This window comes from Alligator sinensis, unplaced genomic scaffold, assembly GCF_000455745.1.
Source record: "Alligator sinensis unplaced genomic scaffold, ASM45574v1 scaffold1007_1, whole genome shotgun sequence".
NCBI classification, from domain to species: Eukaryota; Metazoa; Chordata; order Crocodylia; family Alligatoridae; genus Alligator; species Alligator sinensis.
This window is the reverse complement of record NW_005842605.1, coordinates 903,252-925,812: the sequence shown is the minus strand read 5'-3', so window position 1 is coordinate 925,812 and position 22,561 is coordinate 903,252. Positions and strand designations below refer to the sequence as shown.

General features: G+C 38.8%; 1 protein-coding gene across 1 annotated transcript in view; it reads left to right on the top strand.

Moving 5' to 3' along the window:
- The window catches only part of SNTG1 (syntrophin gamma 1), a gene marked incomplete at its 5' end in the record, with an annotated part of 87,093 nt that overhangs the window by 61,199 nt on the left and 3,333 nt on the right, over positions 1 to 22,561 (top strand). Inside the window, one exon of the mRNA XM_025214786.1 lies at positions 9,220 to 9,330. Coding sequence (XP_025070571.1) covers positions 9,220 to 9,330 — 111 coding nt within the window. The remainder of the gene's footprint in view (positions 1 to 9,219; positions 9,331 to 22,561) is intronic.

Genomic DNA, 22,561 nt, shown 5'->3' with positions numbered 1-22,561 from the left:
ATTCCTGTAAGACTGACAGCAGAACCTAATGAGTATGAACAAGATTTTGATTCTAGTAATTTCCATACTACTGCTAGCAAATGGACAACGTGCCACTTTATGGGAATGCAATCTCTTTCAATTTCATATGAGGCATGGAGCCACATAGAAGTGCAACCCAGAGGCCCAAATTACCAATCAGTTTTATCCTGATGGTGATGGTGAAAGGTGCAAACTTATGGTTGTCTATTCAACATATATAGAAAATTCAATCAATTAATGATAAAAAAGGAATAAGATACAAAGTTATTCCACAAAATATGTGCAATAATGTTGTAGCTGCTTCCTATCACTCTATCAATTGAATATGTGGTCAGGGGCCCGTGTAGCTTGGACCTCCCAGTGGTAGAGCACATGTGCACCCCTGAGCCTCGGAGCTCCCAGCTCACAGGTATTCTACTATGGGGGCTCCATGCACCTTCACGGCTGAGAGATTGCAGCAACTATAGTTTCCCTGCTGCAGGGACTCCTGGGGTGCCCCCATAGCTGAGAGCTATGGCGCCTGGATCAGCTGATGGGTGTCCCAGCCCTGAGAACACATGGTGTGCTTCTGTAGCTGGGAGCCCCATCAGCTGACCTGGGCTCCCAGCCAGGGATGTTTGCTTCTTGTCAGTGCAGGGGGAGCCCCAAATTGGGTTCCCCCTTCCCTGACAATATGGTGTAATGGGATCTAATACATGATCCACACAATTGTACCTCCTGCCATGCATGTATGGTATGGCAGGAGGTGTGATTATATGGATCACACATGAGATATCATCATACCTTCACCTGCACATGTAGAAGGGCCTTTGCTTACCTTATTAGTTGTGTGCACATTCAGTTACCATACCTGATTTATACTACTTCAGCAAGTCAGTGAGTACATAAGTAAGGTTTTTTTTGCAGGTACAGAATAGACCCATAGTGCAGAATGTACTAGAAAAGAGGCATGACTCTGTTGTAATTAACATGAAGACAATTCTTTATTCAATACACTGGATACCTGATAGTTTTCTTTTACTCCATAGCTCCTAAATTGATGAAGCATAGCCTTAGTATAATTGTAGAAGGCCCCTTAAGTGTTGACTGTATTAAACCAGTAGTCATGGAAAAACTAATTGACTACATGATACTTTCATGTTTCAGAACTTGTCAAGGAGTATGTTAAGTACATTAAACACAGACAGACCTGATTATTACTTTGAGTGTGTTTGGTGTTTGGGAATTTATAATTCCCTATATCACTGTTGGACATATATATACAGCATGAGAATAATCATGAAACTGTGAAGAAATACTTACTATTTCTCTGTTGCTTCTATTTGACTATAATAGACACTAAATTAGTTCTTGTTGTATGATGGAAACGTAACATGTTTTAAGAAACACGTATTCTTAGCTCAGGAATGTGAACTGACTGCGGTAAGTAGAAAAACTCCCTATGAGTCAACTATAACTGAAAACATTTTCTAAGCTGTGTGGAAGAACAAATCTTCTGTAAGTAGCATGAAGGGGGCATACCTTTCCAAATATTGTAAGACAGTGAGAAGCCAAGCTGGAGATAATAGCTTTTCTTCCCCATGTAATTTTTCTAGCAGTCTTACATTGTACCTACAAAATATAAATATGCAGCTAGTGGGCAATTATAGCAATATAGCCTGGACTGGACATGATAGGCAATAACTATGTTACAATGAATATAAAATATACCAGGTATGTGGTCAATCATTTTGTTTTCTTACTGAAAAGATTTGGCGCAAAATCCTTCTGCCAGGATTGTCTAACTTCTAAGTGCCTGGGGACTACACACCCCTTGGGCCACACTCGCAAGGGCTATGGGGCTGGGACCAGCATGGCCACCACCCCCCATCACTGCACCCTGCACCTCCCCCCGCTGCCCTCCGTGCATCCCTGTGCATGCTGGGGCACCCCAACTCACCCTTTGCTCCCTGGCCATGAGTTCCTCAGCTGCACTGCACCACTCAGACACCCTGGGCTACAAGCTACCTTAACACTTCAGGCTGGCTGTGCTGTACTGCTCTGCCTCCTGGGGCAAGGGAAGCCAAAAGGAGGGGGAGCCTGGAGTTCCTGGCTGCTGTTACATCTGAAGCAATTAAATCATTTGCCAGTTGGACAGTCCTGCCATATGTCACTGATATTAAGAACAAAGACCCCTTTGACTTCATCAAGGACATGTTGTACCTATTGAATTTTTTATATTACCATCGTGTAGCACAGTTTCAGGCCATGTCTTATGTCTGATGGTCGGCTACTTTTATTGTTTTATTCTTGGTTTTATGTTCTATTGTTCACTGGGATTAAGGCTCTGTAGTTATCTTATGCCTGTATTATTATACAGCTCTAGATTTTGAATATAATTCATAGAAAATTATTCCCAAGCAATTGTTTGGGAATTGAAAACAATTGTTAAGTGTGCTAACTCTAATATATGCTTTTTGCTATTATGTGCTTTTTTAATATATATGCATAGTTTAACTTAGATTTTCTGAACACTGGAAGCTTTATTGACATGGCCAGAACATTCATCTCAGGAGATTTTAAGTTCATTTGTGATATTACTTTTTTTAAAAGTATTTAATGTATGTGTATGGAGCTGTTCTGCTTCCTAGAATAGTGTACTTGCTTTCATTTGTGCACTGATATTAAAGAACCATACAAATAAATATCTGAGTTTCTTGCTATTTTGTTTTTGTTTTTTACATGAACAGAGGATGCCAAGCAGAGGTTGCTGTAGAGTGCTTAGCAAAATAACACCTACGCTTTGAGACTCATAGCTACTACTGGTAAAATAAATAATTTAAAAATGCTACAGCTAAAGCAGATTGGCTTCTGGTTCTAGACATAATTTTTCCAAAAGGTATTACTCAAAATTTGACTAATAGTTTATGAAGAAATATTTCAGCTTGTGTTTTACTCTCAAGAAATGGTATAGTACTTCGTATTCTTGACTTCCCTGATGTTGTGTGTGATTAGTCATATTACCTGATTGGTCACTTGACCTGACTTCAAAAGTTTGTCTAACTCTATCCCAACATTGAAGATGTTCCAATAAAAGATAGAACTCTAAGAAATCCTTGCCTCTAACATCAGTCACATTAGTCGCATGGTATCACTTCAGCTCTCTTCAGTTGTAAACAGACCTTGCATTTCTCCAGGGAGAAAGCCCTTTATTCCAGAATTCTACAGACTTTCACACGCATTCTCCTGTACCTGTGGAGTATGCTGGATAAAATACGCTCCTAGTTGTTGTTGTTTTTTCACAGGGACATGGCTCCATGCTTTGTAAGTTCATTGTGGCTCATTTCACTTAACTGTGTGTCATTTCTGGGACAAGCCTTGGCTGGTCACCTGCTGGCAAAAGAGCCACAAGACTGCTTAGAAGGGTGACATGTAAAGGGCTGTGCTGCTTGTGTTTTGATCTAAGTCAAAACCCAGGACAATCAGAACCACCTCAAATAAGATATCTTTTGACAGCCTTACTGGATGTCTTCAAAACTCCCAAAAAGTTTTCAGGGTGGTTATGAATACATCTCTCGTGTGAATCATCATTAGCTTTTATACAAATATTCTTATGGCTATATCACTCATACCACATTTTTGCTCGAAATGTGCAAGCGCAGTCTTTGGACGTCTGAGTAAGAGAGTCTACTTAATTCATGACATCCTTGCTGAAACACAGATCTTGGTTTATCAAGCTATTGTCATCCCAACTCTGCTGTATAGGTCAGAAACTTGGACCACATACAAAAGACATCTCAAGAGCTTGGAAAAGTACCATCAACAGTGCCTTCACAAGATCCTTCGAATTAGCTGGGAGGATAGATGCACAAACATCAGCATCTTGGCCAAAGCATATTCCAACAGCATTGAGGCCATGATCATCCAAAACCAACTTTGCTGGACAGGTTATGTTGTTCGCGTGCCTGACTCCCACCTTTCAAAGGGAATCTTTTTCTCACAGCTGAAAGAAGGTCTGTAAATGTTAAAATGAACTGAGATTTGATTTTTTTTTCCCCATCGTCTGATTTACCCTAAAAGTACAGAAACATTAGATGTGTCTTCATGAACAGGAACATGAATTTCACCAGGGATAAACAGCAGCAGCACAATGTGTCCCCAGCGAATGTCCATACCACATGCACTCTGACTCATGGTACACCCTAGGTGAGGTAGGGGAAGCTGTGCCCAGCAACTATGTTGGCCCCAGCAGCCTTACTTGGGGTCTTGCAGAACTCTGAGAGCTGCAGCCATGGCAGTCCTGCAGCAGGGAGCCTGGCCAGCAGCTGGAGTGTGGCTCTGGCTGGCCAGGTTCCAATTTTGGGCAAGACACACCGCTGCCACATGCACTGCCTTGCTTTTTTTAGGCATGGCTTTTTTTCACCCTTGGATCTCCTGGGGTCAACCCCCTACCTACACTAAAAATTAGCAGCATGGGGAATGCCTGCATATGTGGCACTGCAGATGGGTCTGCGGTTCTGCATATTGCACATCCACACTCATCTGGATATGCCCATTCTGTGTAAAGCAGTGATTCAGAGTGTGATTGAGAGAAGCAGAGAAGGTATGCTAAGGAAGGCAAAAGCAGAATGTGAATAGAAAATTAATCTGATGGTTAGGTATGCAGATTTCTGAGTGATCAGACGGAAGGAATTCATCCCAATCATGACCAATAGCAATCTGGGTGCTATCTGGAAGATTTTTGACACAATAATCACTACTAATGTTTCTAGTAGTTTGGATCATTATTTGTATTACTGTACAGTGAGACACATTTTGTGTTTATGTTATTTATTTATCAAATGCAATATTGACCATAGGCTAAGTCATACATTCATAGGTACTACAATGGTCTGTGTTGTATTGTCAACAGTACTGCTCACTAACATGCAATAGATTTTTGTGTGATGATTATACTCTCTAGTACAGTACTGCACTGTTTTAATGTGTGATTAACATTTGCTTCCACCTTCTATTGTTGTTCATAAGAGAACTAATATCTTCATCACAGATTCCTAGAAATTCTGAGTCTTCTTTTTACCATGACTAATGCAAAAACTCCATGGAAAAAAAATTCTGTGAAAACCATTTTTTTGTTCTTTTTGTTGCCATTTTACACCTGCTGTAAAAATGCTGGGTGGAAAATGTTATCGGTTAAAGGCTATACTTAATACATAGTCTTAAATTTTTTGACTGCATGTCTTAAATGTGGAGGTTGATTTTTCTACCCAGGATAGCAGCAGTGGCATTTCTATTCAGTCTGTACTGAGGGAGTCAGTTGATTTTATGACTCATTAGAATATGCTACATTTCTGCTAATTGCTTTTTACTCAAATTAATGATCCACTCTTCTTTTTTTTAATGGTCTTGATGTTCTACTAGTCAAGCTGTTCTTCTTCAGCAATTGTTGTTCCACTACTCCTGGTCTATTTTTTTTCTCATTTCACAGTCCTGCAAACTATTTTTAGGTCTTTTTCAAAATCCTAGATCTTCCCATGGAGTCCAGCCTTCAGCAGCAGCTACGGTATTAGCATCTGGCAGAACAGCCAAGAACTATTCACAACTTTGAAAACTTTGAAAGGGTTGAAACAGTAGCTTTTGTCTAAGCAGGGAAAAAAAAGATTTTTCTAGAGTTATGGCTCCACACAGTAGGGGGCAAAATCTGAACTGTATGCAACCATAAGACTTGAAAAATCTTTTTTTCTTCATTTTGCCTTCCCAAAATTAAGATATATGTTTTATTTTGAGGTATACGATATGCTAGAAAATATGGTCTCATGAGACAGTCTCATGAGAAAGAATGACCCTTATGACTGTATCTTTATGGTATGAATAATATTCTGCAGAAAGGGTGCTACTTCTACTTGGGACTCAAAGTGCTGAATCATCTTCTGGATTAAGTCTTCTCTTTCAAAAAATAAGGAGGTCTTAAGACAGGGGAGGAGGAGAAACTTCCCTTTTCCCTTTTAGCCAGTAAATTTAGGCAATAGATTAATGGGCCAAAAAAGGAAAGCATGTCTAGGGCATACGGCATTCACCAGAACAATCTGTGTGTCAGAGAGAAATCTTGTATATAACCCCTAATGTTCCAACAAATATTTCAGTATTTTATGTTAAGTAACCATTGAAGCAGGGATGAAAACTCGTATCTCTAACCTCCTTTGGTGAGTGTCATAAGTACTAAGCTAGGGAGTCTCTAGTTCACTATCTTCACACCCCATTATGTTTTTTTTTTAATTGATTAGAGCAGTGTCCTGAAGACTGATCCTCAAGCAAATGAAGAAACTGTATCCAGGTCTCCTAGAACCTGGATGAAATTTCTTACCCTACCTATTTCTCCATCTCTACCGCCCACATCATGTGTTTTGTTGAGTCTGATCCATCAGTCTTGGTCTGAAAATGCTTGCTGGATGAGGTCTTGTAGGTGAGATAGATTTGTGAAACCCAGCAGGATTTTGGCATAAGTGTTTTTGTGTTCAGCTCTGTTAAGAGTAAGGCAGTCGTAACCATGCTCAGAAATGCAGAAATGGAAACTTGGACATTTTAAGGTTAGAAATTTCTAGGAGCTTTTGGAGCTTCATAGGCTAAACAGCAACCAAGTATGGGTTTTGAGGATCTAAATTTTGGACACAGGCATGTAAAACCACCTGTTAGGCCTAAATTGCATGTGCACCATTTTGTGGTTTTGGCTTTATAGGCATATGTAGAGTCTCAGTTTTTCCTTCTCAAAAGGTTTAGAGAAGATATATCATAAAGGGCCTTCAGTTTTAGTGTGTCTAAAAGTAATTTAGCTAACCAATTTTTTTTTCCAGTCTGCCCATACCAAGTTAAAGACAACTTGCTTCTTTGAATACACTTTTCCTGGAACATAGGGTCCAACATTAGCTTTCTAACGTTACATATGAGAAGTAAATTATTGTACTAAGGTTTGCTGTTGTTCCAGCAAAACAAGGGGCTTGACTTTCCAGTTCCAATGCATTTTGCACAATCCTGAAAACATGTAAAAAGTGAATGAAATGTGTATGTGAAATATAATCAATATGATTTGATAGCTATTTAGATGTGTTATGCCCTAATTTTGCACAGGTGGGAAAGACAGTACAAGATACAAGGGAATTGCACTGGAACCCTGGAACCTGTGGAATAGGATAGGATGTTCCAGTGAGAAGGCATTTCAAATGTATATGGTATAGTTTCACATGGATTTTCAGTCTCCTCTTTTTTATATACAGCAATATGTGCTTAATTCTGTTTGTAATAGTTGAAGATCACCTACAGAATGAAAGAGGTGCTGTATCTACTGAGTTTTTTTCTTACATGGGGCTGATATTCCAAGTTATGTAGCACTGCAATTTTTACTTGCAGCAGCAATCTTCAGTCATTACATAGTAAATACAAAACTAAAATTCTCAAGGCAAATGGATGCATTTGTTATTTCCACAGTTTTGTTTTGTCTTGATATATAAATAGATTGCTATTATTTTTAGCAGTTATTAAAACAGCTTCTAATAGAGATGACTTTGTTTATTTCAAAGGGAGTAAAAATACGAAACCAGAACATCAGCTAGTATAAACTCATAGATTTTCATTGTATCCAAGGGAACCAGACTGATTTATGGTAATGGAAGTTCTAGATCATCTCTAATTCTAAAATGCTGATTTCCAAATAGATAAATGGTTTCTACTTGTGGTCAAAGAGCACAGATGAATGTGTCATGCTACTTAAGCCAAAATAATTCGTTTACAGACCATTAGATGAAAAAATTAACAAAACTTCTTACCTTCAGTGTTTGTCATTAAAAGTCCATGAAATTAATGTCTCCTCAAAATACCAACAAACTACAAGAGGGCAGAGTCTTGTTAAACATGAAGTTTTGTTATCCCACAATGAAAGATTTTAACACCTCAGATAATCTGCTGGTCAAAAAATACTTCATTTAGACTGAACAAGAGAAAATTTGTGGGAAGCAATATATAATTAGCTTGTCCTCCTCACATGAGGTTAAATATAGCATAACATTTCGTTTCTCAAGTATCTATCCATAACACTAGATCAAAACTAAAATATGTTCTTTTAAATATTTATAGTATCTAACAGGTACAATTATTACAGTTAATCAATAACAGTATTATAACAATCATATATTAATTTGCTATGTTTGGTATGTTAGGTCATAATTTTAAATTTTGGATTTGCTGCTCAGTCCTGAAGGTGTTGAGCACTAAGCATTGTGCCAGGATAAAAATTAGAAGGCAGTAGTATAACTAGGGGGCTCTAATGGGGATAGGGTTGGGGGATTGTGATAAAAAAACAGCTTTTTGTGCAGCCATTCAATTGTGATTGTAGTGGCAGTGACAAACCAAAGTTGCCACTGCCCCTGTGTGCGGTAGTTACCCCAAGTGCCCTGCACTGGGTACTTATACTGCTGTTGGAAGGGGTTTATTTTTCAGTTCTAGCTTTGAATCAACAGTAATTTTGTGAAAACAGTTATTCCTCTGGGATTTCTGCCTGGTTTCAAAGCTCAGCAAAGCACTTCACTATGTTTATTTTCACCCATGTAATTCTTGTCTTTTTTTTTTTTGTTTTGTTTTTTTTACTTTAATAGGTTTTTCATGAACTTGAATTTAAGCATAGACTTGATTATACTCTCCACAGTTAAGCTCCCAGTTCATATTGCTGGTTTTCATTACTACATTGTTTTCTCTTACTACATTTGGAAAATAAGTATTTGTTTTAATTTTGCTTCTTTTTTTTATGCATATATATATATATATATATATATATATATTAATAATTTCTTTTATGGAAATAAACGAGAGAAATTCTGAGACAAGTTAGCACTTAAAAGATGTGTGTGACTTATCCACAGGGGAATAAAGGCCTTTATTTTTTGACATCGCAGTGGATTAAGTGACCCTTTCTTTTTGTTAACCAGGGTTGAATAGAGCTAAAGGGGTTTCAAAGAAAATTGCACAAATGCAGTATGACTGATCTGAATCAGCCACTGCCAAAGTATAATATATCTATATGATCAAAGGGATTTCAGGCTAGTGAGCACTACATTGGTTTAATTATGTACCATAGGTAGGTTATAAAGGTTCATGGAACATCCTATATTTTTAATTCACTTTTATATAATACCTATTCTGACCAATCTCTATATGTTTTGTTTTCTTTAGGCTGTACTTTGGAGGTACAAGTTTTCTCAACTTAAAGGCTCTTCAGATGATGGCAAGAGCAAAATCAAGTTTTTGTTCCAAAATCCAGATACTAAGCAGATTGAAGCAAAGGTAAAAATAAAATATTTATCATATCATAAAGTCAGAAGTACATTAACAGTTAACCAAACAACCAAGATGTGGCAGGACACTGCTGGTGCCTGCCGCTTTAAGGGCTGAGCGAAGCAGCCAGCAGGTGCTTGATTGTGGCAGCCATTTTAGATCTCTGGCCGCCTATATAAACACAGCAGTTTGCTGTTGGCAGGCCAGGCAGAAACATTGCCTGACTGCAAGGCTGCATGCAACAGCCTAGAGGTAAGGGCAGGAGCTGTAGGGGATGGTTTGGAGGCTCCTGGTCCTGGGCATGACCTAAAACTGCACCCTGCCAGGAGTAGGTGGCCTGGTGGGGTTCTGAGTGGCGCAGGAGCCCCCAGGAAATACCAGACCAGTTACCACCCCGGTGAAAAGTGGATTGCGGAGCCTTAACCCCAGCTCCCACAACCGGGTAAGTTAACCCATAGTTGGGCCAAGAAGGTGGACCCAGGTTAGAGAGTGGGCTATAGGCTCAAAAGCCTGACTTAGAATACCTTCAACTGGTCAGTGCTGGGGCCAGGACCAGAACAGTCAAAAGGGCCAGGGGCCCACCATGAGAGATGCCCAGAGCTGAGGGCCTGGGGTTTCCGACTGGCCTTGGAGGTTAGGCCAGGGCCTGTGTGGCCAAAGGTCCCAGGGGGACCACATCTGAGAGTGGAAAGAGTTCAGGGAGCTAGGCAGCCCAGAATGAGGGTGGAGTAGGTCACCTGATTGGAGAGAACCTAGTTGGGGGTCTGGATTGTAGGATTATGGGGCCCAGTGTGAGGATGGTGATGATAAGAACTTTGGATGCCATCTGCAAAGCTTGGGCTGTGGTGTAGGGGAGGACTGGAGCCACATAGGGAAGGAACGGAGCCGCAGATAGTGCCCCCGGGCATTGGGGCAAGAAATGGGCAGCCTCCTGTCTAATTAACAACATAATAATATATCATCAAGGCATAGCAGGAGAGGAGGCAGGTGGTTGGCCTGGAAACAGGTGGGCAGGCAGTTGGTAGACTGGCCCTGAGGGAGCCCCCTGTTACACAAGGAAAGAGAGAATTAAGTTCAGTCTAACTGACCAATGCTGAAATGATATTCAGTTTAATGCATAAAGTTAGGGAGAGAAGCAAAATTAGTAGATATTCAGTAGAGTTGTATGAATTGTTGCACAATGAAATTGGCCAGTTTGGAATTTTTGGTAGGTTTTTACAAGTTTTTAAAATAATTTAAGTGATATCAATGTATTTATACACTGTTTATAGTTTTTGTGAATGATAGCTTATAGATAGATGATTCTTTTTTTATCATAATAAGAAGACCACAAGGCATATATAGTTACGTTGGATCTTATTCTCTGTCTTTATACTGTCTTCATTCTTCTCTTCCTCCCTATCAGGAATGATATGGATTGTATTCTAAGGTATATGTAACACCAAAGGTAGTGATGGTCTATATAGCTCCTTGATTTTTCTTGAAGAAGTCATCAGCATAATTTTGTTTCTGTGCCAGATTCAAAATGAGAATGAATCTAATTCTCAGTTTTGGTTCTGAATCAACTGTAAACTCATGAAAATAGCATTTCCTGCGAGATTTCTTCCTGGTTTGGTCAATAAGTTATAAATGATATTACAAGACTTATACAGATCTATATACTTGTAGAAAACTTATTCTTACAATAACTTGGTTAACTGTAACTTCACTTAAATCTAAACCCTAATCTTGATTTGAACCAAAACCTCTAAAAAAAAAAAAAAAAAAATCAGTATAAACTTAAAAAACATTAAAAACACCAATTCCTTAGCTATCTGTGGGCACATCCCATGCTGTGGTGAGGCTCTAGCTTAATAGAAAGAGTTTTTTCTTCCTGTAATGGAGGAGAATGATCTGAATTAATGTAATAAGTAAAGAGCTCAGAAGTAAAAATGAAAGTGTTGTATTAGTGTCTCAAAGGACTAGGGATCTACATAATTCATCATTATTAATTCATATTGGGAGAAAAACACTATACTTGCTTGCCACTTGTAAAATTTAAAGAAAAATGGTTGATGCATGATAATCCCAGTGAAGATCTTCATCTTTTCTTCCTACACTACCTTTTGTGTTTTAATAACATTTGTTTACTGAATTGTTTTTATTTTATGTGTTGAAGCTATCGTCTCAATTACAAATTTTGTTTAAAGTTGTGTGTATAAAAGCTACCACTGAAATCAGTGGCAGAAAATTGTGGCAAAATATGGTCTTCAGAACTTTTTAGTTTTAATACATTTTAAAGAAGATGAATATATTCATACTTGTTTCCTTCAAATAGCTATAAAAAGAAATTCTTAATGTGTTAATGCGAGGCAAGATCACTGACCCTATTTCCTGTGGCTATTTTTTTCTTAAAGAAAATAATTAGTAATTTGTATCATGCTCCTAAGTACAGTCACAGCACAAAACTAACCATTCTTTACATTTTTATTATCAGTCTCCAATTGCTGTTCTGGGAACGTCTTCATTTTATGACTAGTTAAACTAATGATGCAATAATTTCTTTGGCATTTTCTTAAAACAAGCATGGTGTGAAGTTTCTTGCTTTCAGATAAATTAAAATAACCTTTTAATGGATTAAATTAAACATGATATGTCATACAAAGTCTATAGTTTGATGAAACATGACAATTTGGCCCTGGACATTTCTGTATTTCTAATTTAGTCTCATAATGCTTACATATAGCTTTGTTAGGCATCTTGAGAGGTCCTTATGATGGTGCTGTATGAATAGTAAGTATTGCCAAAGGCCAGATTCTGCTACTCTTGCTCATGCTGGGCAGGACCTTTCTATGCAGTAATTTCCAATGAAACCAAGTGTGTGGAAGGGTGGTGGATTCTTGCCCTATTTATTATTATCATTATAAATATGCTATTACAATCCCTAGTTTCTTCATAAAGTTTTCTTTTTATTATGGTAGAATGTTTTCCTGATGTCTGGAAGCAAGCATCTGTTATTTTTATTTTATTTATTTTCTCTTAATGATCAAAGCATAACAGATTGGAATATAATTAAAGAATCTCATACTCTATCAGCACAGGAAAGCACTAAGGCATTTGAATTGAGTTAGATCTAGTTATTTCAACTTGCTGATGTATGAACTGTGGCATACACTCTATATGAGCTAACATATCCAGTCTCCAGCACAAATCAGATTGTTTGTACAACAATTATGTTGTAAATTAAATGTATAGGATACATCCCCAAAGAGCACACATGCACTTCTTGTGGGTTAAATATCAGTGCCACATATTTGTGCCGCTGCTATTTGTCCCCAAGCACGCTTCTACCCATGCACTCCAGGACACGCCCAGGTAACCTCAGTGGGGTAGGGGAGTCCGGGGCCAGCACCTGTGATGGCCCCAGCAGCCTTACCTGAGGTCTTGGGGGCCTCCCAGGGTAGCAGCGGTGCCAAGCCAGCCACTCATAGCCTGGTTGGCAGCCATAGTGCACTCTGGCCAGCCCGGGTCTGTTCTGGTGGTGCACACTACTGCTGCATGCACCACAGCACTTTTTTCAGTGGTGCCAAATTAAAACTGCTGCACTGCAAACTAGCAGTGTGGCAAATGAGTACACATGTGCTGTGTGTGGTTAGCAATGCCTGGAACTGCTTTGAGGCACCACAAACTGCACATGCACAATCATCAGGATGCACCCATAGGGCTCATTCTTTGATCTTACCTTTAAATCACTCTGTGCACAAGGGAATATTATGCACAAGGAAATACATATTCTTTTCTCATTCTCTCAAGGGACAGTTTACACTTATTCTTGTGTCCTGTCAGGATTCCCTCACTCAGAGAGGAGGCAGCTATTTGATAGCAGGAGTTAAAAAAATCAGCAGTAGCCTAATCAAAATCAGAGGAACTTCTCACACAAAGAACTGCTCACCATGATTGAAGGTGGTACAAAGTAGCCCTATTGCTTTGTTACTTACAAGGTTTACCTAACTTTCTCTTTTTTAACACTTCGTTCTCATTGGGAAATGTTGATTGGATTTTCAGAAATGCCTGTAATCCTGGATTTCATGTGTAGCACGGTGTCTGAAGACTTCATTTAAAATTAGATCTTGGGAATTTTCCAGAGCATCTGTTAAAGATTTTAATGAATATTCATAACTATAGCTATCTTACTAAGAAGTAAATGGCCTGTTAGGCATGGTCTTGTACTGTGGATGGCTCAGAGCCATACTGCCCTGGGGAACATAGGAAATCATTATGCCACAGATGGATGTAACATTCTATATCCTATTACATCTCTAAGATGTCTGTTTTTGCTGCCACAAGCCCATTAGCACATATCCAGCCTCAAGTGTGTCGTCCTATTCCACCCAGGGCAACAAATATCTTTCCCATTTTGGCAGTGGGCAGCCTTTTACCATTCTAGAGGACAGTACTATGGCCCTTCCATTTTCTCAGTGAACAGCTTCTCTGCATATGCTTGCATCATGTCTGGATCCTCTCACAACAGGGATAGTTACCTGGCAGAGAGCAGCACTGATTTCAGTCATGGTGCCCAGCTTTTGCACGATGTCCCAGAATTTAAGATCTAGGAAGTGGGAGGCCTGGGTTCTAGGCCTAGCCCACCCTGAAGGGATTTAAACCCACATTTTGCACTTCCCAGGAATGTATCCTAACCACCAGGCAGGGGACTAAGCAGTAGGGTTGTGTGAAATTTCACTGGCCGGTGCTTGAGGTGCAGTTTCCCAGAAACCCCTGCACCTATATCCTTGAAAGCTGGCAGGCTTTGTGGCCTCAGCAGGGGCTACCATGTCTGTAGTTTTCACCCTGCTGTGCCTTAACATATACACGTGACATAAGTTTTGATTGTCAAAAGCTTGAGGTACAGTTTCCCAGAAACTCCTCCACCTATCTCTTTGAAACATTGAAGGCTTCATGCCATCAGAAGTGGCAAGATTCCCTGCTATTTTCATCCCAATCTGCCAAAAACTGACAAGGTTATAGGCAGTTTTGTGCTTCCCCATTATAGGCTATGGGCAAAACATCCAGACAACATCAAAACAGTGAAACAGTGTAGATGAAACACAATGGAACGGTGCTTTCAAAATTAAATGAAACTCGAAACAAAGCACGGTCCCATTGAAATGGTGAAATGGAAGTTGAAACGAAATGGTGCTGTTTCGCACATCCCTATTAAGCAGGCGTGAGGGCATTAAGCAGTCATTCAATACAATGTACCATGGCCACTGGGAGCCAAGAGCCTTGGAAGATTACTTTGTGCAAGTCGCAAGCTTATGTGCAAGTGTTTGATGTTGCTTTCAACAAGCAAACCCCTCAGTGCACGCAGAATGAGAGTCTGGTTCCTGAGCGTTCTTCCTATCCTTCCCATATACATTGCTACATGAACTGTCCATCTCATGCTGATCTGATAGCTATGCTTTACTGTTTACCTGTGTGATAATAGCTATCAAACTAGCAGTATTTGTGTGCCCAGACAGAAGAGAATTCCACAGTTCGCTGCTGGATTTGGATCCAATTTTGGATGAAGTTGTTGATATTGTATATGTATTCTAAGAGCTGTGGGTGAACACATTTTAGAGAAATCTAAATAACCAGGTAGCAACACCTTAAATTTTAACACTACAGTCTGTTAGGCTGTCCCTCAACTGTTTTAGATTGCTGCAAAATATTTAGAACTACAGCTATTATTATTAGAAGAACCTAAGAAAGCCACTTGTTGCCAGAAGATGTAAAGCAGCATCCATTCATCAGTCAGCCTTGTTTTCTTTTCAACTGGATCACAACCGGAGTTTGTATTCCTAAGTAGTGATGGAAAGCCCATCAGTGGCACTGATACCTAATCTTTTTTAATACTGCTGAATTTTTCTACAGTGTATTTCATGCTTGACTTAACCAAATTCAAAATGGCATACTTTGAGGTATGCATCATCATGCGCTATAGATTTAGTTACAGCTCTTGCAGGTGTCATTCTTTTTAAGCTTGAAAATCATTTAACATATTTTAATGTTTACTGTATACTCTACAGATACCACATGCACATTGCTTACTCTTGTATAATGACTCTCTATTGCTGCTTTTCTTTGGCCAGTCTGTAGTAATTATGTGTTTTGTATAGCCCTTAGCAGTTATACTAGCAATAATCAAACTTCTAATTACTAAAGGTCAGATTCTAGTTTGTCCATGGAAGGGTGGGGCCATTAGGTCTTGATGAACACAAAGACAAAACCTGTATCTCTCCTGAGGAGAAAACTAAACTACTAAGGGGCATCCTTAATCACCAAAGCCCTCAACCAGTAATGGTTATTTCTGAGCTGTCACTCAGGTGTAGATGTTGCAAAGCCTGAGAGCTTCAAAATAGGGCTTTCAGCTCAAGAGACTCTGGCGTCTGATGCTCATAAATCTTTTTACTACATCCTTTACTTGCATGGATATTGGGAATGGAGGGGGTAAAAAGATTAAAGCTTATTCCTCCCATCACTGGTACAAATGCAGGATGGATATGTATAGGTATCTACCTGTTTACAAAGGACATCTGACTACTTAGAGTTCTGTGATTTGTTACTATTTCTGATCTTCAGTGCAGCAATGCAGTCTCAGTACCTCAGTCCCCTTCAGAAGCCACTGCATTTCTCACCTTAGTCTAAAAATGCAAAAACATGATAAATAAATATAATAGAGACTACTTTGGTATCATTTTTTTGGCAAAAAATATGAGTATTTTAAATCCCGCAAGAGACGCTATTTATTTTTGGTAGGCCCCCAAATAGAGTGAACTACTTAGTACCCAAACTGAATCAACTTTTGATATTTTTTTATATTACTATACATAATCTAATTTTGAACCTAGTAAGAGAGGAAGTAAAAACAATTTATGTACCCTTGATACATAAATTAATCCTCATAGAATTAAATGTGATTGCACACCTACTAAATTAGAAAATATGATTCTGATTTAGTAAAATGCCTTACTTTTAAAAACTACTGACTAAAAGTATATTTATACAATTATGCTATATATATGCATGGTATAATAAAGCAAAAATAATGTATATTGTCAATATAAAATTTTGTTATTCAGCATTAATTGAATAACAAACCCATGTATATGTCTATCATAATGGGTGGGGCAAGAAGGTCTGGCCTATTGCATATTCTGTCATTAGCCTTTGTGACTAGTGTCCAGACCAATATTTTTCACGACTTACATTATGCTCCTCAGTTAAAACAGTTTCATGCTAGTGGAGAAGGCCTACAGGTAGTCCCGGTTCTTCCGCTTAGTTTGTAAACATGACATGTAGGCATTGTAAGTTTTTGTTTGTTTGTTTGTTTTTCCTTTAACACCAGCATTATAGGTATGAAAACTTGTTTATTTCAATATTCCAGAATGGAATTGCATTTACCTGTACAACCAGGAAGCTTGTATATCGAGACCCCTATTATATAAACAGCTGTCCTTAGTGGGGTATGAATCAGGGCAACTGACCCAGGCCTCACACCTTGTGGGGCCTAACGGACAGTGCCGTACAGGCCCTGCTGCAGCCCCCGTGTGCCACGCCCTATCCCCCCTCCACGCTCCAGCCACTTGCCACTCCCCCTCTTCCTTGCTCTGCATTCTGGTCACTCATGCCTGCCCCCGGCCCCGCACAGGTTGATGTGCCCTAAGCCCCGCATACCCCTAGAGATGACTCTGATTATAAAACTGGTTTTTTGACAGATTTATATCATGAAATGCATTCTGCACTGCCACTCCTGAGCCAGTGTAATGGATACCCATTGCCCCAGAGGGCAGAGCAATGGATACCCTGACTGGAGTAAGAGAGATTTCTATGTATTTTGGTGTTGCTTTTATACTGATTCCGTGAAAGTTGCTTTCAAACTGCAGAATTTTGGCTTTAATTCTGAAATTCAGCTGAAAAACAGGAATTTATAACTTAGAAAGGTATAGTTGTACAGCTGTCAGTTTGCCCCAATATAAATTTTAACAGCTTTTTACTGCTAAATCAAGTTTTTCCAATAAGTAAATTTCTCATCTATTTGCTGAAAGTACAGTAGTAGTCACAGACCATGTTCATATAAAATAATTGGTTTTTCAGTACAAGAGCCACAAATAGTACATTGGTAATCTACAGTTAATTTAGGATATAATCATGTGTTTAGAACTGACAGTGTGCTGTACTTGGTTCTCTACAAAACATATGCCCCAAGAGCTAGTTATTCAGTCCTCCTTAACTTTTTCTTATCAGACTTCAGCAACACAAATGGAACTTAAAGCTGCCTCAAGACAAAATCTGAGAATCCTTCTAGTATGGCAGTTTTCAATCTGCCCATGTAGAGAGGACATCTCTAGAGAGGATGGGAGTGTTACCATTATCTAGACACTCAGAAGAAAATAGGCTAATGATCTTCATTGCCAGCAAAACATAGGATGGGGGCCATTATCTGCTGACACAAATTATAGTTATTTTATGGCTGCTCTGTTCAACCCCTAGAAGTCTGTAAACTAAGACGCTGGAGAGGATGAGTACTGTCAACTCCACTGCCCTTTTTACATTGCCCTCTGGCACATCAGAATATCCTAGAAATGGTCAGAAAATTGAATAGAATACACATACATTTTCACAGTTTCTCTTTTCATTTTCTAATAGACTGCAAAGGATGCATAGAAGATTTGATGACAGGGGAAATTCAGTAATACGTATTGCTTTTAAAAGGAAATTTGCCTCTGATTTGCATTGAAGAAGAAAGCACTGAAGTTTTATTAGATTTTGAGAACAGAACCAGTGCTGACTTGCCTTATTGGATGAGAGCCATCAATCTAAATATATGGGACAGCATTTCTGAGGCACAAAGATAGGAATGAGTATTGAGGGAAAATGGAAACTGGACGGAGGGTTAATATGATAGTTCAAGGCCCTGCAAACAACAAACAGAATTTAGGCTATGTAGTATGTGACATGGCAGCTAATGGAAGGGTTCAAAGAGTGCTGTGTTATATCTGAAGATCATTTTAGAGGCTGAATTTTCAAGAGAGTGGAGAGTTGAAGGATATTCCAGTTAGGCCAAAGAAGAATAACCACATTATCATCGTGTGGTCAAGATGTGTGTAGAGCTAGAATATAAGCATCAATAGATACAAATAGAGCTTAATTCACCAAAATATAATCTCAGATAATACAAGTGGTGTGAAGTGGCATAACTGCAGTGGAAATATTGTGCCTACTTTCTTGTGTATTGTCATATAGCTTATGTCTTTATATTTTATGTATTTAACTGTTTTTAACAGACTTTTTCCCTTTTCTTAAACTTCTTTTTCACTGTTCTAAATTTATAATTCCTATTGCAAGCCTGGAATTTTTCTGTGAATTTCACAGCACCCTGGATTTAGAAGAGTGCTTTCCTACCCCTACATCCCTATGGACAGGATGAGAACCACAGGGCCTGTTTGGTCATGAGTGTGGATTCACTCTTCAGGTCCAGTCCAGCATGCAGAGTCAGTCCATAGGCCCACTCTGATGCACAGTGTCACAGTACATGGCCTCTGGGGTTTCCCATTGGTCCAGAAATTTGGTAGCAGGACAAGTTGTGGCAGCGTCAATTGCTGCAGCTCTGGAAGCCATGGCAATTAATGTTTCTATCCCTCCCCTTCTGCCAGATAATGGCTCATATCTTCATCACCCCTAATTTAGAATAATCAGCTTTAAATGGGTTCTTAAATGTGTACACATGTGATCTGTGCAGACTAATTACTCTGTTTTGATGACTAGATTCCAAGGTTTAATAACTTAAGTAACTTCATAAATAATATGGTCCATAGTTTTAGCCTCCTCACAGGATTTCCAAATGTGCCATCCATTTTCAGATCTGGTGCAAGTTTGACTCTTAAAATAATGCCATTTTTATATAAAAAGACTTCAACCAGGTTTTTCTGGAACAAACAATCAATTTACACAAGAGCTATTATATACATGAATGAATGAAAAAGATGATTGCTGTCATGAATACTTCTAAATTACCAGATGTTTGAAGCCATAAATATACATTTAGATAGTTGAGAAAACATTAACAGCAGATTTGTTCAAGGGTTACTCCATTTGTCAATACAGCTTCTTTTGTTTTATGTGGCCTTGTCTGTTTTATATTTGCTTTGTAAGGGCTATCAGTTTCTACAAACCATGCACCATACACAGCGATTTTTGTCCTTCCCCACCACCTTTTTTTTGCACACCACTTTTTACCAATTTTTAATTCCTCTGATACTAGAAGTTGTAAATGCATGGTATAGCAGCTGTTGGGTTGGATAGTTTAATTATCTTTCTGAACACAGTGTTATATCAGTGGCACAGATGGAAGGACAGAGTGAAATTGAGGTATGTGGAGAAGAGTAGAATAAGAATATTTTTGTGTGTATATGTGTGTGGCAACCTTAACTGCTTCACAACAGAGGGGATGTGTGGGTGTATGTTAATGTTTCCTAGAATTCATCTGAAGTGGGGATGTCCAAGTTTGACACAGTCCACTGCTGCACAGGCTACACCAGTGGCTCATGGCTTGGCTCTTGCCATCCCCTGCCACACTGCATACAGCAGTAGGAGACACAGCTGTAGGGTCCCATAGACTGCATGTTAACCTCTTGCAGGCTGCATGTGACCCATGGGCAATGTGCTGTCCCCTCAGGGGCCAGCAGTTGAACAGCCCTGATTTAAAGGGATGTTTGTGGGGGGGTGTTAAAAATATTTCTAAAGCTGGGCATGCAGAACTGAATGGTATGTCTACTTACAGGACTTGGTTGATGTAAAAAAGTGGTATCTGCAAAAGAAAAACCTTTTTCTTGCTCCCTCAGTTGTCATCTACTGGCAGAAATTTTCCTAATGTATTTATTTATTTGGGGATTTATAAATTCACAGGCCCTTTTGTATGCCCTGGGTTGTTCTTTTGGTGAGTGTAAAAACATAATTGCAGTATAATGTAATGCAAATCTTTTCTGTGTTTAAATTATTTTTAAAGCTACAGCAACATCATTCAGACGTATTATTTATGATGCACAAACAAAGGTTTTTTGTTCTTTCCCTCCCATCCAATATAAACAAATTATCTGAATACAATTATAGTTGCATTATTAGCATCAGCATTTAGAATGTTTTCACCTTTCTCACTATTTTAGAGATGCCCATCAATATTGCCCTTTGAAGGATCCATGACCCTATAAGAGTGTAAACTTCAAAATTACACAGCATGGCTGTGGTATCCCCTATCATGGTATCTCAACACATCAGAAATGACTAGTATTATACTTACTCTTTTCATGCCCCAGATATTCTTCATTTTCTGTTGGGGCTGATCCCATTTGCCTTTGGTCACTTCATTGAGCCATACTTCTTCTCACTTGCTTTTTTTCTCCTTCCTCCACATATCTTCCCTTTTGGCTGTTCAGTGGGCCAACTTTAAGAGGAGGACTGGAAAGCCCTCTGTGCAGTGTCTAGCCTATGGCCTGTTAACTGGAAAACATTACTGGGAAGTGGTAGAAGCAGGTTCAAACTCTCTGAAAGTGAGGGGGTTTTTAAACCTAGATCTTCCATTCCCGGGCAACTGGTTAATGGATTAGGTTATTGAGCTAAAATGATGAGAGGGTCCTCTTCCTCCTCCCCATTTAACATGCTGCTTAGGTGTATAAAGCTGAAATAGTATTTAGCTCATAATGTCCAAAACTTCTGATGATCCATTTCTATCTGCTACAACATTTCTTTAAGCCAAATGGCACTCCTATTCTTTGAAAAACAAATCATTTTAATCAGTGAATACATCTCTGCCTCATTCTGACATAAAATGGGTCATCCTCATAAAACAGATATGAAATAGGCCTCCCTTCTTAAGACCTTACTTTTATATCTTCTCTTTGGAGGCAACAGAAATAGGGATATAAAAAAGACCAAGTTTATTTTACTTCTATCTTGACTGCAGGTCTGCTGCTGACAAAATACACTCCGTCCATTCTTATTTTCCAAGGACCAGCAATAAGGTAGAGCAGGAAGTTTAGGGATGGTCCTGAGCAGCTCAGAGCTAACCTGAGTGCCCACAGCATAATTCTCAGGCTCTCCAAGCTTGACTCTAGTTATGTTCATGCTCACAACAATGGAATCTGCCTACTTGCCAGTCGGTTGTTCACGCCAGCCAGAGCAAGTGGACAAGAGCTTGTTTGTTGGCAGTGGAAGGGTGGGAGGAATGTCCAGTAGACGTGCCCAAATACGAAAAAGTCATCTTGGAAAATCCCAAGATTTGCTTTTGTCTTAAATGATTATAGTTGCCAGTATTATGGTATTATGTTGCCAGTAATATTGCTCCAGATCCAGCATATACTTTACCATTTATACTTCATATAAATTCCATCAATAATGGTTATTTTTATACCAGTTCAAGCACTCCTGTAATCCATTTGTGTGAATTTTGTTATATGCATTCAGGCAGTCTTTTTGATCTATCGATCTAGCTTTGTCTACTATCAGATGGGTCTTTGTTCCCACAGTACTTCTCTAACATTATTTCTGCTCTTGAGAAAACATCTTATCAGTTGCAGCATATTAAACCAACATCTCACTAATGATTGCAAGAATCTTGCAGGTTACATTCAGTGACATATTTTAAATTTCTGCCATTGGCTTTTTCCTTATCTGCACATCTTTTTCAGTATTTCATGTTGATATAGATTGAACATAGAACACACGTTTGTTAAGCTCTTTAGCCCTCAATTGTTCATTTCTCTGCTTCTGTTTACTTCATACATCCTCATTTGCAATCTGCACTTTACTCTGATTAACCACAACACTTCATTCACATATTTTTTTAATTCATTTTGCTATTTTGTATTAAAGAAAATATCCTATCTTTAATAAGAACCTACCTTATTCAGGCAACTACTGTTTGCAAAACTTTGCTAAAAATGTTCTATTTTTTTTGTCCAACTCATGTATTCTCTTTCTGTATATATAACAACTTTTAGCTGGGGATGATGATGATGCTAAAAGTATATACTATTTGTGAGGTTCACATTGTGACTGAGTTTTTGCATATTGCCACAAAACATTTACTTCTGTGGCATTATGAAATATTATTTGACTCACAGCTGTTGAATAATTATTTCCTTGGCACATGGGAAATGTAACCTGCTTGCCTGAAAGTAATAAGTGTAGATTTTGTACCAATGTTTCCCAAATATTGGAAAGC